The sequence below is a fragment of the Meles meles genome, chromosome 4 (genome assembly GCF_922984935.1).
Source record: "Meles meles chromosome 4, mMelMel3.1 paternal haplotype, whole genome shotgun sequence".
Lineage (NCBI taxonomy): Eukaryota > Metazoa > Chordata > Mammalia > Carnivora > Mustelidae > Meles > Meles meles.
In genome coordinates, this window is record NC_060069.1 from 67,180,125 (window position 1) to 67,207,991 (window position 27,867).

At 40.8% G+C, this 27,867-nt stretch overlaps 1 protein-coding gene across 4 annotated transcripts in view; it reads left to right on the forward strand.

Moving 5' to 3' along the window:
• The window catches only part of TNIK (TRAF2 and NCK interacting kinase), a 396,851-nt gene that overhangs the window by 339,353 nt on the left and 29,631 nt on the right, over nucleotides 1-27,867 (forward strand). For 2 of the 4 annotated variants that reach the window (XM_046001979.1, XM_046001982.1), the window contains 4 exons: nucleotides 8,335-8,498; nucleotides 10,742-10,839; nucleotides 11,697-11,720; nucleotides 17,564-17,748. In XM_046001979.1, coding sequence (XP_045857935.1) covers nucleotides 8,335-8,498; nucleotides 10,742-10,839; nucleotides 11,697-11,720; nucleotides 17,564-17,748 — 471 coding nt within the window. The remainder of the gene's footprint in view (nucleotides 1-8,334; nucleotides 8,499-10,741; nucleotides 10,840-11,696; nucleotides 11,721-17,563; nucleotides 17,749-27,867) is intronic. The other 2 variants (XM_046001980.1, XM_046001983.1) reach the window with 1 other exon arrangement.

Sequence of the window (27,867 nt, forward strand, 5' to 3'; positions counted from 1 at the left end):
AAAATTCTGTTCCTTGCCTTGCTTTCTTATTTTGCTTTGGGGTATATATGTGAAATGACTTATCTAAAGGAAGCAAAAGAAGGTAGAGACTCTCTCTTCTTCTGTGGCCAACTCAGGGATCGCAGGTTTAAGGCAACAGTGTCTGAATATGGAGGGAACCTGGATCCCCGAGTCCCCACTTGGAGAAGAACCACCAAGGAGAGCAGTTCTCTTGGTATATTGTGATACGAGTGAGAATTAAACCACTTTGTGCTAAGCCAGTAGGAAAAAGAAAGACTAGAAAGCAGAGGCTAATGGTTACAAAGCTCGGTTTTTGCCTCTTAAATTCAAGTTCTGATGAACTCCCGGTACTTTGTGCAAGATGTTGTATATTCTGTAGTGACTGCGGAGCATGTGGTAATTTCTGAGAATGGAGGAAATGGTATGTTTAAATCAACAAATTCCTTGGCCCCTGAATGGAAGATTCCGGAGGTGAGTTTCAGTGGCTTTGCGCAAGCATGTACCTGTAACTCGAGGCAAAAAGCAGAGCTTTGCTATTTTCAAAAGCCTTCCTTCTCCCAGAGAAAAACTTGCAATTATGTCACTCTTCCCCTGTCTTCACACACTACACGAAATCGAACGGAGCCGTGTAAAGAATAGGCTTTAAAATAGGTACGTATCAGCCAATACAACTTTAGTTGTATTAGTTGGCCAAGAAAGTGTTACCGGGTGACCCCTGTGCATCTCTGCCTTCTGCTTGGTTTGGGGCGATTTGTTGCTTATTGTTTGTTTGTTTCTGTAATAAACACTTCTGGAGCATCTTTACGATAATGTCAGGCAGTGTCCGATGTGCATTTCCAATGGTGACTTCTGTAAACTATACAACGACTCTGGGAGGTAGTAGCCGTAGTCACCTCCATTTTACAGAAGGGAGACGGAGACCAGCACAGGTTGTCTTTTGGCCCTAAGGTGACAAGGTTCCTAAGTGATAGAGCCACCATTTGAACCTCCAGTTTGAACCATGCTGTGCTTACCTGTTCAGCGACAGATGCGGCTGGCATTGCTGCCTCCTGTCCCCAGAGAAGGGAGGACTCTTGATTGGCTGACTGACAAGACACCATCTTGCCTCCACCTTTCCCACTGAGCGATCTGGGGGTTATGTTAGTAGCCCCTCTTCATCCCATAGTTATCAATTCTCCTCCTGTGATACTGACGACCTTTGAAAAATTATCGTCCCCTGGGACCTATTTATATCCCCAAAACTTTCCTGCTCGAGCTGGTACTCACGTCATTATATGCATGTGACAGTTCCTGTCCCCTGTGGCTGCAGTCTCTGTGATAGCACTGTCAGTCCCCAGGACCCCCAGCTTCCTTCTCACGCATGCGCACATTGCTGTGCGGGCCTTACCTGCTATCTGGGCTCCCCGCTGCCTTATGTTGTCAAAGTGATCATCTGAGTCCAAGTCAAGATTTGACTTGTTCATTTTTTAAAATATTGTTTTAAAAAATTCCATGTACTTTAATATTTAACTTTGATTCATGTGTTCCTTTAAAGCAAATTAAAATTTGATCAAACAAGTATATTCAGAAAATGAAAAGATTTAAATTAAGCCAGAAACACCCAGTCAAAACCCGATGACTAAATGCTTAATTTCAAAAAATAATTCTCTGTCCCATCCCAAACCTCTCTTCCCATGGCTCATTTGGTCTCATTGGCTGTGTCATCAAAGAACAAAGTAGAGTGAATTTTGGCAGTCAGCCAGTTAATTATAGACTTGGCCCAAGTATTTGGGCCAAAAAATCACTTTGTAATCCTAATTTTCTGTTTTGACTTTTTATATGATTTAAGTAAATGGAATAATTGCCACATTTTCACTTTACTCTGTGTTTTATAGAGCAAACAGCATTGTCTGTGGGATGGCAAATGTCTGAACTAAAAGTTCAGACTAAAAGTTAGCATTTAAAGAAATATATATGAATGTTTTCAAGTTTTTTCACATTTGGATCTGAGTAGTTGCAGTTAATATATGACCAAAGGAAACCTGTTCTTTCATAGAATCCTTCTGAAATTCCCTCTAAATCTCAGACCCCATGGCCCCAAGACCAGACCATAATACTACACAATAAGGAAAAGAATAATATGAATGGTATGACATTTTCTCAAAATACTTATATTTCACCCCCCAAAAATTAATAAGGTAGAAAAAGCATTTTAAATTTTCCCGATTTCTACGTGGCATTATGTAGAAATGAAATAGTTTTTTCAGTCTCCAGCAGCAAAAACAGCAGCCTATTAAGACCAGCACCCATGCTGGTGAGCTCCAGCGAGGAGGACCCGTACTAATGAGGCCCAGGTCAGGGATTTAATGCCCATGGGATCCAATTAATTTCACACAGAAAGAGACTCTGAGTCCCATCGAAGACGTGTGCACGTCCCAGCTGCTTCTGCCAGTCCCCTTGCCCTTCCTTGACAACCGTGTCCCAGGCCTTGTCATCAGGACGGTGGCGGCCTCCCATCTGGTCAGCCTGCCTCCCTCCCCAAGCCGGTCAGATGGAAGCCTGCCCTGGGAGGTCTGTGTGCTCTGCCCAGCCTTACAGGCACTGTGGCCTCAACTGTCCGCCCCTTCCGATGAGCCAGTCTTCCCAGGAAACCTGACACAGATGTGGTGCTCATCTCTACTCTTCCCTCACGGTGCTGGTGTCCTCCCCATACCGGTGAGCCCTGGGAAGACCCCAGCCCCCGTGTCCTCACTCAGCTCCTTCCCCCAAACTTCCTGCTCCCCACTCCAAGGCCCAGTCAAGTCCTGTCCCCATGGTGACCCCACCTCGACCACCCTGGACCACATTCGTTGTTCCCCAAACACGGACAATACTTGCAGGTCCTTTCACATGCGGCATACAGAGGTTTGTCTTATCCACTGTGCTCTCCACCGCATGTTTCCCTTCTCTAGAATTATCTTGCATAATAAGTACCTGTGACGGTGCTTATCTCCATCCCTCATACTGGTCCAATGAGGCTCACAAAGTAGGCGCTTCATAGAAAGGTGTTGGTTAAAGGATTGAAGGAGTGCTGTGTTCACACAAACAGCTGGAAAAATCTCAGAGCTCACAGCTACCCTTCTCCTCATAGCTGGGTTTTTTGTGGGGTTTTTTTTGTTTGTTTGTTTTTGTATTCAAGAAACACTACATTACCATTCTATAAATTGGAAGCAACTACCAAGAAGCCATAGTGTGCCCCTCACTCTCAATCTGCAATACAGTTGGTTGGCAATAGAATTTTCAGAAAAGGGTGCCTGGGTGGCTCAACTGGTTGGGCGACTGCCTTCGGCTCAGGTCATGATCCCAGACTTCCAGGATCGAGTCCCGCATCGGGCTCCCAGCTCTTTGGGGAGTCTGCTTCTCCCTCTGACCTTCTCTCTCATGCTCTCTCTCACTCATTCTCTCTCAAATAAATAAATAAAATCTTAATTAAAAAAAGAATTTTCAGAAAAAATTATTTGGGGAGTTTATTAATTTTATTCCTATATAATTAATTAAATTAAAGTAATAAAATTTATTTCTATATAATTAAAATAATAAAGAATTAATCAAATAAAATAAATTAATTAATAGTTAATTAAACTACCACTGTTTAATAAGAGAAGAGCATGGGAAAGAATTTATTATTGGGGAATGAAAGGAGATAAGATTATTTCTTTTTTTTTTTTTAAGATTTTATTTATTTATTTGACAGAAAGAGAGAGATCACAAGTAGGCAGAGAGGCAGGCAGAGAGAGCGGAGGAAGCAGGCTCCCCGCGGAGCAGAGAGTCTGATGCAGGGCTCCATCCCTGGACCCTGAGATCATGACCTGAGCCAAAGGCAGAGGCTTAACCCACTGAGCCACCCAGGTGCCCCGATAAGACTATTTATTTAAGGAGAATTCAAAAATTGTGCAAGTGTTATACATTTATCATTTTAGGTGTTCTCCAAATCAGAGCTGTTTCCAGTATGGAACCAAATCTATTTAAGCCGATTAAATGATAGCAGTTTTCACAAAAATAATTACTGTGCAGAGGAGTTCTATAACAATATTGAGAATTTTAAACATTTTCCTTAAACTTGATAATTACTTCTTCTGCAGTTGGTCATACTGCTGGGTTGACTTAGCAACTCCTTCACCATAAGAACTTAAAAGATAAATATTGCCATAAAGTTTACATTTATACAATCAAAATTAGTAAGTTATGGGATATCTTTGTTTTTACATGTGTTTTTCAGGGCCACCAGCTATGTCTTCCAATAACCCGATATTTAAAAATGTTCATAACTTAGGGCACCTGGGTGTCTCAGTCGGTTAAATGTCTGCCTTCAGCTCAGGACCTGATCCCAGGGTCCCGGGATCCAGCCCCACATCAGGCTCCCTGCTCAGAGTCTACTTCTTTCTCTCTCCAGCTCCCCCTATTTGTACTTGTTCTCTCTCTCTTTCTCTGTCAAATAAAAAAATAAAATCTTAAAAAAAAAAAAAATTTGTAACTTGGCCAAATGTTTTTGGCATATACCTCAGCAAAAAGCAAGGATCTTGTGTTCTTGAAAAAAATTATTTGGTCTAGTTGCTACTATAATGATGCTGTTCTGTGGCCAGATTTTTGGCACACTAAAATGCAAATGTCTCAAGGGAAGAGAGCATATTATTTTCATTTTCATACATGAAATGTGGGCGACCCAGCACAGTTCAGAGTGCACTTGACATTGTCGAAATGAGCGGAGCAAGATGAAAGTGTAAAATTACATTTTAACAGGACTTCCTGCATTAAAAATCATGTCTCCATTCACACTGTGGTGACTGTTAACAAAGATGTGCAGTTCTGTTTGGAGAACCGAAGACATTGGAAACACGTAGGGATCCACGAGACAGGTGGCTGGCAGCAGATTTGAGCTCTGAGTTTCAGGTCTCACTAAATTACCATTTAGGCCCAGCATTGTGAAAATCTAAAGGAAAAATGAAAAGGCCTAGGAGTTATAAATTAAAAAGACCTTTCTGGAAACTTTGAATGAGGAGACTGCTTATTTTTATAACAAAATCATAAAAACCTGAGCAGTTGTTTCCCACTGCTGCCCTAGTACAGCTTCCACGACCACCAAGAGTAGCCCCAGTGGCCCTTGCTTACTGTCCCGGGCTCTCAGCAGGCAGAGCAGGGATGAAATTGGCTGGGCGTGCCCGGCACGCTGGCAGAGGGCAAGGGCTGTATCTTGTTCATCATTGTCTCTCAGATGCCTGACCCAGTGCTGGGTATGACCAACTGAATGAGCAAATAAATAATTACCATTTGGGCAGTTAAGCTATGAAAGTGAATAATAACAGTAAGGGCTCATCACAAGTGGGGACTACTAGTATTGTTCTTGAATTAGCGCTTCAAGATAATAATAATAATAATAATTCTTTAAAACACACCTCCCTTAGCTAGTGTCCAAAATCTATAAGTAACTTAGCAAACTCAACACCCAAAGAACAAATAATCCAATCAAGAAATGGGCAGAAGACATGAACAGACATTTCTGCAAAGAAGACATCCAGATTGGCCAACAGACACATGAAAAAGTGCTCCACATCACTCGGCATCAGGGAGATACAAATCAAAACCACAATGAGATATCACCTCACACCAGTCAGAATGGCTAAAATTAACAAGTCAGGAAATGACAGATGCTGGGGAGGATGCGGAGAAAGGGGAACCCTCCTACACTGTTGGTGGGAATGCAAGCTGGTGCAACCACTCTGGAAAACAGCATGGAGGTTCCTCAAAATGTTGAAAATAGAATTGCCCTATGACCCAGCAATCACACTACTGGGTATTTACCCTAAAGATACAAACGTAGTGATCCGAAGGGGCACGTGCACCCGAATGTTTATAGCAGCAATGTCTACAAAGCCAAACTATGGAAAGAACCTAGATGTCCATCAATAGATGAATGGATAAAGAAGAGGTGGTATATATACACAATGGAATACTATGCAGCCATCAAAAGAAATGAAATCTTGCCATTTGCGACGACGTGGATGGAACTAGAGGGTATCATGCTTAGTGAAATAAGTCAATCGGAGAAAGACAACTATCATATGATTGCCCTGATATGAGGACATGGAGATGCAAGATGGGGGTTAGGGAGGTAGGAGAAGAATAAATGAAACAAGATGGGATTGAGAGGGAGACAAACCATAAGTGACTCTTAATCTTACAAAACAAACTGAGGGTTGCTGGGAGGAGGGAGGGTTGGGAGAGGGGCAGTGGAGTCATGGACATTGGGGAGGGTATGTGCTATGGTGAGTGCTGTGAAGTGTGTAAACCTGGCGATTCACAGACCTGTACCCCTGGGGATAAAAATACATATATGTTTATAAAAAAATAAAAAATAAAAATTTTTTTAAAAAGCCTCCCTTTGATAAGAGCCAAAGTATATAAAGACTTCTTGAAAGAAATTTAAAAGTACGAATATACCACTAACCACATAAGCAAAGAACTTGATTAAGCAATTAACAGACAAAGAATTATAAATGGTAAATAAATGTGAATAAAATTATTCTCCCTCAAAAGTAATGTTTTTTTCCTTGTTTTAGTTTATTTTTTTAAATTAACATATAATGTATTATTTGCCCCAGGGGTACAGGTCTGTGAATCATCAGGCTTACACATTTCACAGCACTCACCAAAGCACATACCCTCCCCAATATCCATCACCCAGCCACCCTACCCCTACCCTCCCCGCACCCACCAACCCTTGGTTTGTTTCATGAAATTAAGAGCCTCTTATGGTTTATCTCCCTCCCCAGTTCCATCTTGTTTAATTTTTTCCTTCCCTACCCCCCACAACCCCCTGCCCTGCCTCTCAAATTCCTCATATCAGAGAGGTCATATGATAATTATCTTTCTCTGATTGACTTATTTCGCTCAGCATAATACTCTCTAGTTCTATCCACGTCATTGCAAATGGCAAGATTTCATTTTCTTTTGATGGCTGCATAGTATTCCATCGTATATATACATACACCACATCTTCTTTATCCATTCTTCTGTTGATGGGCATCTAGGTTCTTTCCATAGTTTGGCTATTGTGGACATTGCTGCTATAAACATTTGGGTGCACGTGCCCCTTCAGATCACTACATTTGTATCTTTAGGGTACATACCCAGTAGTGCAATTGCTGGGTCATAGGGTAGCTCTATTTTCAACTTTGAGGAACCTCCATACTGTTTTCCAAAGTGGAAAATAGCTTGCATTCCCACCAACAGTATTGGAAGGTTCCCCTTTCTCTGCATCATCGCCAACATCTGTTGTTTCCTGACTTGTTAATTTTAGCCATTCTGACGAGTGAAGTGGTATCTCACTGTGGTTTTGATTTGTATCTCCCTGATGCCGAGGGATGTGGAGCACTTTTTCATGTATCTGTTGGCCAATGGATGTCTTCTTCGAAAAGTAATGTTTTAAAACAGCATTAAAAGAAGATACTTTTTAAAAAACAAATTAGCAAACTGCTCATAATAAAGTGTGATTAGCAATTCAGTAAGATGGACCATTTCCTATACTTCAGCAAAAACTGGTAAAACCATTACATGCTCACATACAAACCTATGCAACACACACATCCCAGTTCATGTCTTTCCACCCAAGAATTCCAGGTCCGGGAAGGAGATAGGGACGGGTGTTTGTGTGCCTGGAGAGATACTCATTTCAGTGTCATGTGTCAGGCCAATGTACTGAAAGTACCTTAATATACAGCTGTAGAGGAACGGTTCAACTAATTCATCCATGTACTGACTATTAAGCAGCCATTATTGTTTTTGTAAGCCTCAGGAGCTGCTCCCAATGCAATGTTAAGGGGAAAAAGCAAGCTGCAAAACTGAACGCATAGCATGCTTCCATATATACAAAAGGGAAAAGTCTAGAAGATACTACACCAAATAGTAAAATATAGCTGGATTTCTCTTGGGTCAGAGATCGCATATGTTGCTTGCTTTTTTTTTTCCCCCTTTTTAAAATCTTCTATTATTTTTCAAGGTTTGGTTGTTTTGTTTTGTTTTTATAGTGAACAGGGGAATAAGGGTTTAAAAGAAAGCCTCCTTTGAAGAGCACCATTTCAGAGCTAATACTTTAGTGTGATGACCCAGGAGCTGGGTCAGGAGTTCACCCCATCAGCAGTATCAGGCTGGGAGCTCCACAGAGAACAACATGATTGTCATTCCCAGTGACCCTTTCCGTGCAGAGTGACACAAGGGCTCTGGCTGCTCCTCTGTACCTGGGGCGGGGCTGGACTGTGCTTGTGTCTAGGAATGGCGAGGTCTGGAGGGTGTAGTCACAGTGCTCTGCCTTCCGTACAGCAACCCTGACCTCCGCAGAACTGAGCCCGTCTTGGAGAGCCCCTTGCAGAGGACCAGCAGTGGCAGTTCCTCCAGCTCCAGCACCCCTAGCTCCCAGCCCAGCTCCCAGGGAGGCTCGCAGCCTGGATCGCAAGCGGGTTCCAGTGAACGGACCAGAGTTCGAGGTAAGCTTTCCCTTGCCTTTCCCTGACAGCGCTGCCTCGGGCAGAGAGCAATGGGCATGGACTCAGCTCACTTCCAGACTTCTGTGCCCTCCCAATCCTGGCAGGGCCATCACTGTGCAATGCTGCAGAGTCCTCTAACTGCCCTTAACCTCAGTCTCCTTAGATGAGAGAACCACCATCCCCAGTCCCGTGTGTGACATCAGAGTTTGGATTAAATCTTTTCTCATTGCAGATGATGTTGTTTTCCAAGAAGCTCATAGATTATTGGTCTTATTTGAAAAGATCATCACTTATGAGTCACCTGAATTGCCATTTCCATTTGTTGCCTGTTTCCAGTTTCACGTACCTCCAAGTATCCTCTTTTCCCATCCATTACACCAGTCATCCCTCTTTGGTATTCTAAATATAGTTGGTAATACTAGGGATCTCTCCAAGTGAAATTCTATAAAGACTAATGTAGAATCCATATGCACTTTAGAGAAGAAGTAAACCCTTTGACTTAAAAAGTATATTTGACTCTTCGGGTTATTCCTACTCAAGAGGAATAAAAAATGAGCCTCTCCGACCATTAATTCAAGTCTTTCATCACTGTGCAGTTCTCATTAATGAAGAAGCTTGTGGAAAACAGCAGAATGGCCAGCTAATTACACATGACAACACATTGTTTCTTGGTGCAAAATTGACTCTTTCTGAACAACCTCCTTCAGAAGATAATTTTGCTTCCAAGCAACAAAGACGAGAACTTTCTTAAGTGCAATCTGACAAATATTAACAAATTACTCTGCCTGAGAAAAACCACCCGTCCTTTATTTTTTTCTTAGCCTCTTCATTCAACACAACCAGAGTTGGTCCCCTAGTATCTTTGTAAGGCTTTAAATAAGTAAAATCACTTCCGTTTTGAAAAGGCTGAAACCTGGCGTGCGACGCTCTTGTCTCTGGACTGGAATTCGGCTGCTCCCGTATGCCTTCTTCACACGTCACTGGCCCAGCCCACAGTCACGTGCACTTTTGTTGCTTTCATCCAAATACAAATTTGCTTAGTTTAGAAAACTGCCATTGGCTTATCATTTTCCTGTTCATAAGCCACTTAATATCCTTATAGCAAACTAAAGAAAACTGAAGTTATAGGTATCATTTTTATTCTCTGATCTGGTTTGGGTTTAATTCTTATCTTTCCTTTGGCCTCTAAGTCCTCAGGGTTAAGAACACTGTTGTCGGGGTGCCTGGGTGGCTCAGTGGGTTAAAGCCTCTGCCTTCAGCTCAGGTCGTGATCCCAGAATCCTGGGATCGAGCCCACATCGGGCTCTCCGCTCCGCGGGAAGCCTGCTTTCTCCTCTCTCTCTGCCTGCTTGTGATCTCTGTCTGTCAAATAAATAAAAATCTTTAAAAAAAAAAAAAAAAAAAAAAAGAACACTGTTGTCTCCCTAGAGTGTTTCTGCCCAGGAAAGACCTTACAACAAAAGAATCTGTCCTATACCAGATAGATTTTCTCTACCTATAAATAATCGGAGAGATGCTCTTCACTCTGGAGCTTGGGGAGCCCCCCCACCCCACCGGCTTGCTCTGTACCTCTGTCCTGGGGTTCTTCCCTTGGTCACCAACACTCTCCTTCCTGTCCCCCCCCCCCATTCTTTCTTGCTTAAAGGACCCAGACAACACCTGCCTCCCATTTAAAAACCATTCCATCAAATATAATACGTTTCTGTGCCATCAAAATAACCTATTCTAATGGGTAAGTGGTAAAAGAAGAAATTTAGCATAGAATGTTAACACAGAAGCTTGGTTTAGTGTAATAACTGAGAATAGGACTTGGACAAACCAGACAGAATCCCAGCTCTGCCCATAATTTCTGCAGGACCTCAGGCTACTATGCCATCTCTCAGAGTCTGTATTGAACCGTAAAATGGGAAAAGAGTGCCACACGTTGGGTGGGAGCAAGAATCCTACGAGGCAGTTGACGTAGAAGGCATTTAGCATTGAGTGTGACGCATGTTTAGTTCTCAGTAAATGATGGGGCAGTGGTGCTTGCTGGTTTTCCTTATGATTAAGAGTGACTTCCAGGTCACAAGCCTGAATGCATTTGCCCGAACATGAACAGTTTTCACAGATGCGTCTGAGGATTTGCCTAAGTGAATGACGTATCCCCTGAGTCATCCTGAAGGGTGACTCACCGCAGAATGTGGGACTGGAGTCAACACTTTGTGATGGTCATTAATTTTCTTGGCCCCTGTTTTTCTGTCTAGCCAACAGTAAGTCGGAAGGATCTCCTGTGCTACCCCACGAGCCTTCCAAGGTGAAGCCAGAAGAATCCAGAGACATTACCCGACCTAGTCGACCAGCTGTGAGTGCTTTTGAACTCTCTTAAGTTGCCAGGGAAGCCGTGGGATCAAGTAGTTGGGGATACACTCATGACTATGAAACAAAACTTCACTGAGATTAAGAAGAAGTGTGGATGCTAGAAGCATCCAGAAGGAAGTCATACCTGATCAGGAGAGAACTGAAGAGATTTTGGATTACTTATCTGCCTTTAGGCATTTTGCTGATCTTTAATGCTTCTTTAGAGATAAAAAAGGGGGAGAAACAACTCCTATCATTACATAATTTCTACTCAGCAGCTTTGACAAAAAGATGTGGAGCTGTAGTTATGGAGAGGTGGGCAAAGTTCTGTGGCTTTCTATTGTCTGCTCCGCCTTCTCCCCACATTATTTTCTGTACGAATTAATGTAATTTTTGCTGTTCTTCCTGCCTTCAGGACTGTATTTTTCTGGACCCAAATGTGATAAGCATGGTTTGTCAAGGGGCCTGACAACTCGAAATGTAGCTTCCTCGCTGAGACATGACAGACCCCAAATAGCTTTGGCAAAAGAAATAAGAGCGTAGAAGCTGACATTTGAAAGTTGGAAATTAATTTGGGATGAGTGACTATCCACTTACTTTCTTTAAAATTTCAGAGAACCTTTTCCATGAAATAAATGTGAGGACTTTTTGGTTTACTCTGGTTTGTACATATTAAAGTTGGGGGGCAGAGCGAGAGTAATCCCAAAGGGGATTTGCCCCCTTCAGGGTTGAGGTTCTCTCTGCTCTTTGGCATTTAGTGGTTGTGTACTAACAATTCCCATTGTGTGTCTAACCTGCTGCCTTTCTTCTGGCTTTTCCTTCACCTGTGGATTCCTCTGGATTGGGTTCCTCCTCTTTCAGAGCTATAAGAAAGCAATAGATGAGGTTAGTATTACCTTTTCTTGGTCATACTGTCACAAGATGTAAATATAAAGCGATTTCCTGATGTTGACATTCAGAGAGGTGGCCTAGGTGGGTCAGAGATTGAAAATTCGGTCCTCTGGAGTGTGGTCTGCTGGAAGGCAAGCCCCTTCGACCACAGCCAGCCTGAAGCCCTCAGACACTCATGGGAATTTCTAGGGACCTTCCTTCTAAGGCAAAATGCTGCTTTTCCAGTGTTCCAGTCTGGCTAAAGATAAGCATTAGCACTGTGTTATTCATAGTTTTTCATCCCAGCGTCTTCCAGTAGCAAAGCCTAGCCCTTCACCTGTACTCAGCTGTGCAGGGCGGGGCGGGGGCGGGGGGAGGGTGGTGGTAACGGTTTGACTAACAAAGAGAGACATCATGCTAAAACACTCCGAATTTATAGTGTGTGATTTGTGAACAAGGAGTTACTGGGTATTGTTAGATTCATTTTGTGGGACATTAACTACAGCATCGGCAGCAACATCAACTTTAGTTAATGAATCCTGGCGAGTTAAGTGACTTTATTTCCTTATCTGTGGAGACATTTTTTCATTAGAAAAATATATGGCTTTGTCAATCCTAGGTAGCTTACTGAGAAGGATGACTGCCTTTCTGCTGTTTGTCAGACCTGCATGAACACAGCATAATTGTTGTTGCTGTTTTTAAGAGATAGGCCTTGCCAAGAGTCCTAACTGCATGGAATCTGAAGAATACTATTATGGCTTTACAGCTGTATTCTGCTGAGCACCATTTTTGTGAAATAATATGGAAAAAGCACTGGCTTTAGAGTCACCAAATTCAAATTCTAGCCCTTCCCCCAATAAGTAACTGGCCAGGACCAGTCTCATACAATCTCTCCGGGCCAGTTTCTTCCTGTCTACAATGGGGAGAAAGACACCCACTCTGCCTCAATCACAAGTTTGATTAGGATCATTCAAGGTCACGTGTGTGAGAGCATTCTATGAAGTATAAAGCCAAGAGGTCATCCTCATGCTATGGTTTGGGCTGGAGACATGGAGCCATTTTGGCAGGTGAAAGAAACAGTTTTCTATGCATCTGATCTTTATCAAAGAGCCTCACTTTTTCAAAATTAGGATACCTTACTCAAATTTGGAATGTTATTTCTCAGGTAAAGGATTGCTGCTCTTAAAAAAAGTGAGACTCTCCATGTTGACAGTGTGTGGACAGCATTCATAGAAAGATAACTTTCACTGTTCTCTGACACAGCCTGGCCCTTCCCCTCATAGTATAGTCAGAAGAACACAACTATCACAACTTGTATCAATTTTCTCCCAAATTGTTGAAGAAAGAGAATGATATTCTGGTGCCAAGGCTGCTAGGAAAATGGTTGTGTGTGTGCATAACTCTAGGGGAATCTCATATGCACAGAAATTAGCTTGAAGGTGGCTGTCATGGGGAAATGGATTTCATCTGGTAAACCCAGGATATTTTAGGCTTTTAAAAATGGCTTATTTTGTTGGTTTTACTCTCATACACTGGACAGAGACCACAGGGGCTAACAGAAGTATAAGTAATTGAGGGGATGTAAGCTATACACGGAAATCTCTGGAACCATGTGTGGTTGGAAAAAGCCCTCCAGGTAATTCTGATAATCCTATATACCCTTGAATGTCACTGATCTAAACAACAAAAAATACAGTATTACTTGGTTCTACCTGTTCTTGACCAGGGATGATTCCTCTTCTCCTTTTCCCACCTCTCCCCATCCCCCCTAGCGAGATATTTGGCAAAGTCTGGGGACAGTTTTGGTTGTCACAACTTGGAGGGGGGAGGCAGTGCCCGCTGGTGTCTTGTGGGTAGAGCAGAGAGGGGCTGCCAAACATCCTCCCATGTACAGGAGAGCAGCCCATCGTAGAGAGTGATCTGGCCCCAAATATCAATAGTGCCACAGTTGAGAAATCTTGCGATAAACCTCTCTCCCATCTTCATTCATAGGTTTGTTGTTTTTTTTTTTAAGATTTTATTTATTTATTTGACAGACAGAGATCACAAGGAGGCAGGGAGGCAGGCAGAGAGAGAGGAGGAAGCAGGCTCTCTGCAGAGCAGAGAGCCCGATGCGGGGCTCGATCCCAGGACCCTGGGATCATGACCTGAGCCGAAGGCAGGCTTTAACCCACTGAGCCATCCAGGCGCCCCCATTCATAGGTTTTGATATCACTTCCTTCTATAGTGACTGATTGGCCATTTAGATAACCCCGAATTGAAATGAAAAGCCTTAAAACTCTGAAAAAAGTGTTGCTTGCTACTGTTAATCTAATGGTTTGATTTTTCATGAACATCCATCTGAGGGGGTGTCCATTAATTTGGCACTCCTTTGTAATGGACTATAAGACTGTGCAATATAGTCTTTGATTAACATCATCATTGAAAATAAATATCCTTTTTACTTTAACACGATTAAACATATGACACGAAGATGAAATACATAAGCAAACACTGGCTTTAGCACTATTTTGGTACTACATAAGAATCTGGAAAATTCCACAGCACACCCACAAATTGGAGAGAACTTGAATAATAGCTAGTGGTCTAAACCCATTTTTTCTCAGATGAGGATACTGAAGTCAAGTAACTTTCCCAAGGTCATTTCTTAAGATTTCCTAAAAGGGAAATAAATTATTTTTGTACATAAAGACCAGCTCAAAGATTTTTAACTTTTATTTTAATAGCTCAAAATATTGAACTAAAATCTAAATAAACTACATTGTTTCTAAAAAGAGACATAAAAGAGCAACTTTTTAGGTAAAGTATGCATAATTGTCATATTAAATAAGAGTTTTTTTAATGAAAACAAATCAAATTAATTCGAAGAAGTGTTATAGCAAAGAAGCCTCGGGCTAAGAGCCTCCTATCTTCATATTTGTTTACTCCATGTTTAAAAAAAAAAATCTTACCATTTTGCTGTATTTCTTTTTTAGTTATACTATACATTTCTCAAATATTTTCATGCTAAATAGCACTTTTTTCTTTTTTTTAAATACTTTTTAGCTCGAGGCTTGAGACAGCCAAGCAATAAATTACCACAAAAACTCATTATATGGAGAAAATTGGTATTGTCAGAAACTAAAATGTATGAAAATGGATCTGAACCCAGTGATGTCAGTTTTAGATTGTGTCTATATTTTATAACTTTGCTATTATAAATTCTGCCAGAGAGGATGGATAAGGAACAAAACCGCAGCTAAGCATGTAGACCATTGGCAATGGGAGATTAATTTTCTTTAACTGGGATATTACCTTTGAGTTACTCATTATCGTTACCTTGGGAGTCTCATATATGTCTCACCGTCTAAGCTGTTACCAAGTAAACTTAAGAGGAATTTGCAATTACTTTCAGTGTTTCAAGAAAGATAGCTCTTTAATAATGTAGAACCACCCCCCCCAAAAAAACTATCCTAATTTTAAGCGAAATTATAAAACAAATCAGAACTTTAAACTTTTCTTAGAAAAAAATCAGGTCATTTTCACAAATGAGAGTTTCTTGAAATCAATGGGCTTTGAACTGGCTTCATATTGCTAAAGAGTTTTGATTTTTTTTAAATCTCCTTTGTCTTGTTTTGAAATGTCAGAGATGAGGAAAATGAACCCATAGGGAAAATATATTATAAATATAAATAAATCACAGCTAATATTATTATATTTTACTCAGAATATTAACATTAGAAATAAATTATCTTAAACCATATTCTCTCTTTAAATTATAATAAATGCATTTTATAATGATAAGTAACATTTTAAATGCCTTACATTCTTTGGTGAGACTTAACAATGCTCCTAAAATATAGAAGACAAAACACAAAATAAATTTATCTCTTACTATTTTGCTGGTTTGGATGATTATAATATCCTTTTCTATTCATAGCATTAACAAATATCGAAAGTGTATTTCCCCCGTGTTCAAGTATTACATACTCTTCACTGTCTTCTCAATTTGATAAAGATAAACATTGGCAATGTCCAGAGGAAATACGGAATATAAAGCCGAAATCTGAATATTGCCTCTTCCTATTTTGGCCCATTGCTAAAGAAACAAGAAATACACTTGCATAAAATTCTATCTATGTGGTGATTTTCCTCTTTAGCAGTATACATTATATTTAAACACCTTCGAGTCTTTTTAATACAATTCTATTTTCATTTTCACAGATGGGGTACATATATCCACTGAGATTGAGGCCATGCATGTGTGCATTTGTGCAAAACGTCCAGCAAGCCTCTTTGGGTGGAAAACACACAATTTGAATTTTCAAAATCTTCCCTTTTCCAGTGCTTCAAGTCCCTTCAGAACAAATTTAAAAGCCATGATTGCTTTCCTTTGATTTTATTATGAAATCAGAAGAAATGACTCCTTCCTTTACCACCTTGAACTTCCTAAATTTCTAGACCAAACGAAACACCCGAACCACTTCCTCTCCTAGTCTTAACCAACATAGCAATGCCTGACACAGAGGGGATGATAAAGAAACATGATGATCTGTGATCTCCCCCGGAACAAAATTACATTTATAATTTAGCTATACACATTCCTCACGGTGTTTCTTCTAACCTATTAGGCTAGTTTAGGAGATGCCATTTAGATCACCCATATCACTCTAACCTGACCTCAAGAGAATTGGACAAAGAAATACATTTCTGAATGGAAATAAAGAGAGAATATGGTCATAAGAAAACTGTGGGATTTAGTATCTTTCAATGAGTTTCTTTCTCCCTAATGCCCTGTCTCTCACTGAATGCTCTGATTCCCACATGGGTCACTAATATAGGGAGAAATGGTAAGACCGATGTCCAATTGCTTTTTCCTCATTTGCATGCCACGCGCCATGGGCAGTGCGAATTAGAGCGGCTACGCTTCTGCAGTGCTCGCCTCTGCATTGCCCTGAAAGCATGTGAAGTCGAAGGTAGTCAGAGATCCAGCCCCACTGCCTGCAATGTGTCTCGTGATTAGATACCACACCATCACACCCATAAGGCTGAAGACTGCATCATACTCATGGAAACCTGAGAAATGGTCTCTTGCCTTTTGGTGTTTGCACATTCATTTCAGTATTCCTCATGAGGGTTTCTGCCAGGTGACTGTGATTTTAAACAAAAGAAAATGAAACACCTGTCGTCTGGAAGAGAATTCGAGGAGAATTCTTTTTTTTTTTTTTTTTTTTTTTTTTTGTTCCATTGTCGTCCTTTTGATTAACTCAGCTCTGGGGCTATACATTTCAGCGGCACGGGGCTTTGGGGTGGGCCATTATTTGATGTGGTGCCTCTGCTCCCCAGGGAACGATGACACATCAAGTGAGCCATTGTAGTAGCTGGAACCGTGGGAATTGCTCTGTTCTGTGACTGATGCTAGATTTTGGTACAGTAGCAATCAAAGAGGGGAAAGGCCATGACCGTGGCTTGGGCAGGAGTCCCAAAATCCCGGGGAACAGTTGCTCAGTCCATGTGTTTTCCCCTTCACTCTGAGGGTGACCAGCGTCACCTTCACAAAATAAAATGAGACCCCAACGTTTGTATATATGTGTCCACACAGAGCGCACATACACATATATACGCATGTATATTCAGAAGTGAACCGTCTCAGTCTAGCCATTGGTTTTGAACAAAGTCTAAATTTACTTCATCTTTTTTTTCTAGTTTCTCTGCGCTACAAACATCGTTTTCTTCGCTCCATGCAGCCACTATGTTTGTAACAGTTCTATCTCGAGCTTTCTTTTCTTGTTGCTTAAGCTGGAGCCCTGAGTTACTGAGAGATGTGACTTTGGTCATCTCTACAATTCATACGTGCCAAATGAACTTCTCTTTTTTAGGATCTGACGGCATTAGCCAAAGAATTACGAGAACTTCGGATCGAAGAAACCAACCGCCCACTGAAGAAGGTGACTGATTACTCCTCCTCCAGTGAGGAGTCGGAAAGTAGCGATGAAGAGGAGGAAGATGGAGAGAGCGAGACCCACGATGGGACGGTGGCTGTCAGTGACATACCCAGACTCATGTAAGAGAGCTGCTTTTCACATGTCTGTCGAGGTGGGTGAGGTCTGCAAACTGAGAGGACAAGAAATAGGAATTAAATGGAGGATCATTTATGGGTCTCTGGCAGGATCAATGGACTTGAGTTTTTGTTAGAACATAACCCTACAGTTACCTCTCTCCATGGACACCATCCCTTGGAATACACAGCAGGGCTCCTCCTGCCTGTGCTTTATTTATCCAACTACTCTTGCGGGATTGACTCTCCCTTTGGTGACACTTCCATGGTTCTTGTCATCTCCTGGGAAAATGATATTGACAGCCAGACTGTTGGCTTGTCCCTGTCCCCATAGAACTGCAAGAGTGGAATTATGGGCAATGACACTTAGGAGTTAAATTTAACAACAGGAGACGTATTTCATCCTCCCCTCCCCGCTCCCCCCCCCCCCACAACCACGAAGGGAGGAATTCGCGGGAGAGTATGGGTTAGCGTACCAGCGAAAGATTGCGGAATCCAGTCATCCTGCAGAGAACCTTCTGAGGGTCTGACTTAAATATATCCCTGTTATTTTCTTCTTCATTGTCTCTCTTATGTGATCCTTTTCTCTGTGGACTGTGACTTTCCCACACCACCCCCCACCACGTTCTGTCCTTTCCTTTGCAGTCTTCGTTTGCCATTTCATACCTGAATTTATGTCTACCTACATTTCCCTTATTATTCACTTATGTTATGCTACAGCCTTTACGTCTTTTCTTTCCTTTATTTAGTCTCACTTTTTCTTTTTCTTTTCCTCATTGGACAGGGTCCTATGAGAGAATTCCTCTGCCCTATTGCTTCTCCAGTTTAAACAAACAGATTCGGACAATCACACTCACATGCATTTCTTACTTCCTCCCCCAAACAAACACAAGGTGCTTTGCTCTGATTTGGTATAAATTTGACAGAGTGTGACACGGATGGTTCTAATTTTCTTTTCATTCACTTCCATTTCTTTGGCTCCGCTACTGAGCCAAAGTCATCACACTACACTGACTCCCTATAGAGAAGATGCCATTTTGGGTCACAGATTACTGTCCTGTCCAGCAGAGATTGGAGAGAGAGGGCTGGCCTATCTGCAGGGAATGTCATCCATTGATTAACAGTCATTATGTACAAGCAATTCTGAGAAGCGAATCCAATTATCATAGCTGAAAATTTATACTTGTTGTTCTGCTATTGATTACACAGTTATTGACAACCATAAATACGCTAAAATATGACATTTGAAACAAATTGCATTAAATTGCTTTTTTAACGGCAAATAAAATTGTTCTAGAGGCAAAATCACTAATCCAAAACATTTCTGCAAAATGTGCTGGTCCTTTTAGTTTTTATCTTGACTCAGCAGTGGATAATTTTTCTAACAGATGTTTTGAATTCCGTTTAAGCCCTGAGCCTACAACTACTAGGGTGAGGGCTGGATTATGATTTTAAATATTGATAAAACTTCCACTCTGTGTTCTACGCCAGACTGAGGGCTTTGAGACAATCAGCAAGGGCACACACATGCATTCTGCCTCGTAAAAGTGTATATCCTAGTAGAAGAGAAACAAGATTATATGCAGAAACTTCAGACTAATATACATATTAGTATATGTATATATGCTATATACTATATAGAATCATCAAAACATCCTTGGGAGAGATGTTCAATCACATTTGGTTTTGAAGCCCAGTCATATTTTACAAGCTATTGCTTGTGTTGACCTTGCTATGGCTAGGGGCACATCCGTTTCTTCCCACACTAAAGAAATACTCACCTGTCCAAAATTGGTTGGGACAGGCCATGCTGCACTTCCCCTCTGCTCTCTGGCACTCTCCTGCCCCTTCGGAAATCACCTGCTTACAGCCCAGGCTACGCAGAGGGAGCCTGTATCTTCTGCTGTGTGGGCCCTGTATCTTGAGTGTCCTCCTACAGTTTCATGTAGTGCTCAAATCAGGGTGTTTATTATATGTCATCTCCCTGTTGGGATCTGAGAACCCTGAGGGGGAAGACTGTGTCTCATTTTTCTCTCTACTCTTAACACCTTGCATGGTGTCTGGCATAGAGTTGGTCTTCAGTGACTTTGATTTATATTTAATTTCACTGAAATGAAATTGCAAGTCCTGGCTCTCTAGAGTTTATGGCACAATCCAGAAGAAAGACATGTTCACAAATAACCATCATCAAGATAGAGGGAACGTGGGACAATATTAGAATCTCAGGCAAGGGGAAATTGAAGTAAAGGCACAGAAGGTTGACTTTGGTAGGAATGTTGGTTGCCTGGGGGTGGGGAGGGGGTGGTCTGGACTAGTGAAACCATGTGGCCGCTGAGAACCACAGAAGGCCCCCCTGGGCTGAGAAGTGACATGATCAGTGCTATGTTTGAGAGAAATCACTATGACAAGATGATCTATAAAAAGAAGAGGCTCGACACTGGTAAAGCAATTCAGAGGATCTCTTACTATCATCCAGAAATAATGAATGCACTATCACTGAATGCATATAATGGAAGCAAAAGTTGACATGGCTCTGGAAGAATTGGTAAATTTTAGACAGATTAGAATGATCGTCCACTAAAGAGCATTTAAAATATTAATGGTACAGGAGATCTACTCAGAGACAAGGCAAGATACAACCTGCCTTGATACAAGTGTGTGGGTGCGTATATATGTATTTATTCCAGTTTGGTAAATACATGCATTTTTGTGACTATAAAATGTATGCAGTCTGTTCTGAGATGGCATGATAGTTTTATATCTAAGAAATTGCACTGTAGTAAAAAAAATTCATTATAAAACAAGTGTTTCTTTTAGAATAGGATATTTTAGAGTTGGAAGACTTCTTATATATATTCTTATCTTTTTTTATTTTCTATTGTTAAGATAAGCCTTTACATACTATGCTATATATTTTTAGATATATATTTTATATATATTTATCCATTATATAGATAGCTATTAGATATTATATGTATCCTGAATATACATATATATATGAACTGTCTTGACATATATGTATATAAAAAATAATCAGGATATATATATAAAAATCTTGATATATACATATATATATCAAGACAGTTCATTGCCATGAAGTGTGTATAAAAAGAGCTTCTCAGAAATGGAGCCCAGCTATTTAGACAAACGGCTATAGATCCTAATGCTCAAAACAACATCTTTTTTATGGGCAATGCTGGTTTCCTATTTATAGTATAAGGTAAAACCTATAAGAGTGTACATAACTAAGATTATTTCCCTAACTAACCAACTGCACTATTTCCCAATGCCTCATGCATAGAAAAATAATGGGTGGAGGGAAATAGACCAAAATTATGAAAATAATTACCTCTGGATTATACAACTATGAGTGGTTTTTATTTTATGTAGATCCCCAGTTTTATGATGAGCATTTACAATTTTTATAATCAGGAAAAAAAACAGAAGCTTTCTAGAACTAAGTTGATTTGTGTCGGATCAAGCAAGCCGAAGCAGCACCCTCTTGTGTCAGCATCTTCCCTCAGGTGTCTGCGCCTACTTCAGAACAGTACGTGCGAGGCCCAGTCTTAACCATTAGGACCATCTCCTCCCAGCATAGCCTGGAATTGCATACAGTCTTATAAAATGCTGTCTGGACAATGAAAGCCATTTACTATGTGTCCTCTTCATTCCGTTATCGCAGGAAAGCCATGGTTCTGACCCCTTCCCCCCGCCCGGGCTGTTGTAGTGCTCCCCTTCCTCGCTTGTGGTCCTCTCTGCCCTTCTGTCCATTTTTCCAGTTCTGGTATTACTAGTGTTGTTGCAGTGTGGCTCCAATCCTGCTGGATTCTAGTGCCCTGCAACCCTCTTCATCGCTGGGGGCTCATGATTGCCTCAACTTATACTCCAGCCAAACTGACCTGCAGTTCTTGCAAATAAATGCCTTGTACTGGTCCAGCCTTGTGCCTTTTCTTGCAATGAGCTCTCCCTCTGTTTTGCATTCCCACGTACCTCATGCCTTGTATTTGAGTATTCATGTCATGTTTTTATGCTCTTCCGGATGCTAACGTCTTCGGTTTCAAGAGCCATGTCTTCCTCAGCTTTTCGTTTTGTTTTTGTTTTAAAGAGAGAGAGAGAATGCATGGCAGAAAGGGGCAGAGGGAAAGGGAAAGAGAGAATGAGAGAATCTTAAGCAGGTTCCGTGTGCAGTGCGGAGCCCAATGTGAGCCTCGATCCCACGACCCTGAGATCATGCCCTGAGCTGAAATCCAGTCAGACACTTAACTGACTGAGCCACCCAGGCACCCCTTCGTCGGCTTTTCTACCCACTACCCAATCCCAAACCAAGGGCCGTTCATAGAGCAGGTGTTCAATAGATGTGTACTGAATCAAATTAAATCAGTACCTACAGGAACACTTTGACAAATCCCATTAGAGGAAATTATTGTTTTTAACCTGGGGCCTAATCACAGTAAATTTACTATAGTTTTCCTTCTAATCAGTGAAGGTGTTTTGTCTTGTTTTGTTATAGTCTTTATAGGAATTTGGACAACTAATTGTTCCCACCCTGACTCTATTTGGAAATAATTTTTAGAACAAAAGGATTACTTTAACTATAAAATGTTTTAGTTGTTTTGACCTGAGTGTTTTTTTTAATCATTGCTTTTTTTCCATTTTTTATTGTTATTAAACTGTTTTTTTTAGAACCGTTTTAAATTCACAAAAAAATTGAGCAAATAGTAAAAAGTTCCCATTACCCCTCCTACTCCCTGCACGCTGTTATCCCTATTATAAGCATGGTATGTTAGTATGTACTTAATAAACCAAAATTGATATATTTTAAAATATCTGTTCAGATTGCCTTGGTTTTTACCTCAAATCTATTTTTCTGTATCAGGATCCCATCCAGGATACCATATTACATTTAGTTATTTAGTTACCGTATCTATTCAGACTCCTGTTGTCTGTGACAGGTTCTCAGACTTCCTTCGTTTTTAAGGAACTTGGCAGTTTTGAGGAGTACTAATTAGGAATATCATAGAATTCGACTCTACCAGAATTTACCTGATGTTCTCATCATAATTAGATTAGATTAAGGTTATGGTTGGAAGAGAAAGATCACAGAGGTCACGTCATTTTTATGACTTCATACCAAGGGTATGTACTATGTGACTTAGGACTCTTGGCATTGACCTTGATCATCTGGCTGAGGTAACGTTTGTCAGGTTTCTCTACTGTAATGTAATTTTTCCCCCTTTCCACACTTTACTCTTTGCACAGCCTGCACTTAAGGAGAGAAGAGTTACATTCCTTTAGGATGGAGTCTCTGCATAATTTATTTGAAATTATTCTGCCGAGATTTATCTCCTCTCCATTTATTAACTTATTCAGTCATTTATTTATAACAACACAGATCCATGGTTATTTATTTTGTACTTTGGATTATGATCCAATACTTCATTTTGCTGCTTGAATTGTTCCACCTTCAACCACTGGAAGCTCTTTCAGTTGGCTGCTACACCCCTGTGGCTGACATACCCCAGTTACTTTCTGACACTGCAAGGGGTTCGAGGCATATCCTATGTATTTCTTGTTCTAGTCCTGGAATCAGCCATTTCTCCCGGGGTCCTTGATTCCTTTCATTAAAGAATGGTATCAGAACCAAGATACGGCACGGGATGTGCTCATGGCTGCTAGTGTATCATTTCTTGTAGGCCGTCTCAGCTGACTGAGCAAGGAAATATGTGTGTGTGTATTAACCCATTATGTACATGTATCTACAAGTGTTTCTACATATAGCCATCTGTATTACATTAAATAAAGTTTACCCTGATATCTCCAACTCTGATTCATGAACACATGGATCATTCTAGCGCCCCCCCCACCACCACTAGGAAATTCCCACACCAACAGTGGGAAACCACCAGCATTTGCTTAATTGTTCACATGGACAGCAGCATCAAAATGCTTAACCTGTATGGCCACGGGAAACAACTGCAGCCATTAGAGTTCCTTTTACCTTTAGTCTTATGGGACTCCGTTCATTTCCAGAGTTACATAGGTCAACTGTTCCCCATTCCCCTCTCAGTGAGATTTTTAAAATACGTTTGTAGTGCAGTGAGATTCTCTTTTCACAGTGTGCCTTCTTTCCTGGGATTCACCAACCTCCTAAATGATGTGTTTTTATTTACATACATCAAATTTCACTCTCCATACTATAAAGTTCAGTGACATACCTGAACAAATGTTTTGGTCATCCTGTAATAACAATTAGAAGAAAATTATTTTCGCATAGCCTGTATGTAAAAGTGATCCAGGGGCGCCTGGATGGCTCAGTGGTTTAAGCCTCTGCCTTTGGCTTGGGTCATGGTCTCAGGGTCCTGGGATCAAGCCCCACATCAGGCTTTCTGCTCAGCGGGCTCTCTGCTCAGCCCTCTCTCTGCCTGCCTCTTTGCCTATTTGTGATCTCTCTCTCTCTCTCTGTCAAATAAATAAATAAAATCTTTTTAAAAAATTACTTCTTAAAAAAAAGTGATACAATGCTGAAGTTACTTTTCAAATTTTAAAAAGATAAATCATTAGTTATTCAGGACACTTTAAACATGGTAATAATTATTCTCACAGCTTATTGATCATGAGTTCATAAAAGATCTATCTCTTGGCAATGAACTTGAGTGAAATGTTTGCTAGAGTTATTAAACAAAGCCTTTGATGACTTATAAAACATTTACTGGATGTCACCTGCCTGCCAGGCACAGTGCTTGGCACTGAAGATACCAACAGTACTGAGATCTGATCACTGAAGGACTGTGTATTGAGTGCGTGGTTAGAGGCATGTAGAGGATAATGTGGAAGCAGAGTGGAGAGCCACCTCTACCATCCCAGTGGGGGTGGGCTGGGGTTTGGGAGCCTGGATTGTAGTTTAAAGGATGAGGTACCCAGAGGGAGGCAGAGAATGTAAAAGAACCATTCAGGAAAAGGAGATAGACTGAAGTTGCCCAAGCATTTTGGTAGCATGATATGTGTAGGAAACTACTAGAAGGCACATCTTGTTCAAGTTAAAAATGGAAAGTAGGTTTTGTTGAAACCATAAGCTAGAGAAATAAGCAAGGACCAGATAAAAGGAGACTTGTAAGCCTCAGGTTTATCCTATGGTTAACTGGGAGCTCCTGAAGTTTGAAAGCCTGGCATGGTCAGGGGAGCAAAGAAGGATGGAGTGGAAGGGTCAGGAATAGTAGAAAGACAAGGGGTCAAATACCTAAAGTACCAAAGAGCAGTCATTGAGCTTGAGAGCTAAGATATGACTTAAGGAGTTTCCTTCAGATGCTAGAAGTCAAGTATAGGGAGCAACAGTTTGAACACTGAACCTTAGTATTTGAAGGAAGGTACCACGCCGTTTAAAAAGAATTCTGGAAGCACTTGGCTGCCTCAGTTGGAAGAACATGCGACTTCTGATTTCAGGGTTGTGAGTTTGAGCCCCACAACAGGTGTAGAGATTGCTTAAATAAATAAATAAACTTTTTAAAAATTAAAAAAAAAATTCTGTAGAGAGGTGATTTGGAACATACAGAAGTCTGTGGGAATTTTCCATAGTCAAACGCTCTTATTGGTAACAGAAAAATTAAGGATGTTGTCAGTTAATACAAGGTACACAGAGTGAGCAAATATGTATAAAAGGTTCATAATAAAATAGACTAATCATACACACCAGAAAAACCTTAAACTATCTAAGAGAAATTGCTCACCATTCTAGACAAAATTGACCAAGGAAGAAATACAGATTATTTTATTTTATTCAATCAATAAGGACTATTACTAGTAGAAATGATACTTTTAAAAACTCAAAACAGCACAAACTGTTCACCATAAAAATTCGTAATAAATGGAACAATTCTTGGTCATAAAATTTTAAGTATAAAAATGGACCTGGGAAAAAAATAATCTCAGTAAAAATATTGAGCAAGAGGGCAAACTGTCAGTGGCTCACACTATGCCCTTTTGTTTTTTTTGTTTTTTTTTTTTAATTTGACAGAAAGAGAGGTCACAAGTAGGAAGAGAGGCAGGCAGAGAGAGAGGGAAGCAGGCTCCCCACAGAGCAGAGAGCCCGATGCGGGGCTCGATCCCAGGACCCTGAGATCATGACCTAAGCCGAAGGCAGAGGCTTAAACCGCTGAGCCACCCAGGCGCCCCTGGGTAACAGTTTTGATTGGCTTACTAAATCTTTGTTATAGAATCTACATAGAAAAGAATTGGATCCTATGATGATAATTTTATCTTCATAATAATGAAAATAAATAAATTGGCAAAGAGTTTAACTGAAGCATATGGAAAGTTGATCCAGGAATTGTCCTAATGGAGTTAGTTCTAGAAAATACCTTTTTTTAAATGAAAATTTCACTCATATTGGCATATTGCTGATTAAAATGGATAGAATCAAACATCATCAGGGTAAAAAATATATATAAGTGGACCAAAATGTCTTTGATCTTTGAACTCTCATGAAACTCTCGATGGTGGCAAGGAACTCAGTTGCACACTGTCAGCCCGGTGGTGGCTGCCACCATCCATGTAGCTTCTGACAGAGGCAAAGAATGTCTCAGTGAAGGAGGGAAGTGACCCCCTTCCTAGAAGGTGTTGGCTCTTTATAAATGCTTCATTTATTGACTTACTTGTATCACACCACCTTGTGTGGTGTGATAAACAAGCATTGAAGGCAGCTTAAAAAACATACATACAAGGTAAAAAAAAATTTTCAAATAAATGAGTGACAACATCACAGTTTTGACTATTCTGACTGACCAGTCTAGCGGTGCGTCAGGCATTCATTCCTTTTTCCATGTCTCTGGGACACTAGTAATGTCTCCTTTCTAGGAATGCAGTATTGAAATTGCTTCTTTGGAATTTCTTCCCAAACACATCGGTACTAAAGGAAATTTAGATTCATTCAATCCACTGTTCCTATTAGTAGTTTCGGCGTAAGTGTCTTGCTATGCATTTCTTTTTTTTTTTTTTTTTTTGGTGTGGACTCATCTCATCTTCTCACTTCTTTGTTTGGATCTTTAACATATGTCTTCTCTGTCCCAGAGAAGTCAGAAATCTGGTGTGTTTCTTCTTTCTTGAGTTGAATATTTCATCAAATGTTTGGATTTTGATAGGATCTAGGAGACCAGAAATGTGTGTTTTTTTAAAATACTTAAGAAACAATTAAGAGAACAAAATGGTAAAACATAATTAAAATGCCTAATGAGAGAAACAAGCTTGATGCCTTATTTATTTTAATAAACCCACACTAAAAGAGAGGCAGCTGCGGGTGCCTGGGTGGCTCAGGTGGTTAAGCATCTGCCTTCAGCTCAGGTCATGATCCCTGGGTCCTGGGATTGAGCCCTGCATCAGGCTTCCTGCTCAGCCAGGAGTCCGCTTGTCCGTCTGCCCCTCCCCCTGCTCATACGTGCACTCTCCTCTCTCTCTCTCAAATAAATAACATGTTTTAAAAAATAAAAATAAAATAAATATAGGATATCAGTGAGGCCCACATTGGAAACTGAAATCCTGTGGACGAACCACGTCACCTACCTGGTTCTCAGTTTTCCTTAATGATATGTTCTGTGCCTCAGGACACATGGAAAACATCAGTCTCTGCTCTCAGGGCGTATGTCAAGGTCCTGTTACCTTCTCCATTACATCTTAAATGCAAGAACAAGCTGGAAACATACACCACAGTGTGGAGTCATTAGAGAGGTTTTAAAAAGTAGTGCATATTGGTAAACAGCCTAGCTGATGGATGTCCTGGTAAGCCAGAATACCCTTCATTGATATTTCTTCTCCATAAATAGTGGAAAACCCACTTATCAAACAATTGTGTGTTGCACTCCTTCCCTCTCTGTGCCCAGCTCTGCACTAGGTATACAGCGATCAGCAGACAAGACTGCCCTCACAGGGGTTATGTTCTAATGAGACAGAGGGCAAAAGTCACAAGAGACTCAAAAAGATAAGAGTCACAAACTGTGGTGAGAACTAGTAGGAACAGGACGGAGGGTGAAGAGAAAGAAGAGGGGTTGGCAGGATAAAACCTTGGTGCTGAAAGAAGCCTTCTCGGGGGAAGTTATCATTTAAGATGAAGTGTGGATACTTAAGTATCAGTACGAG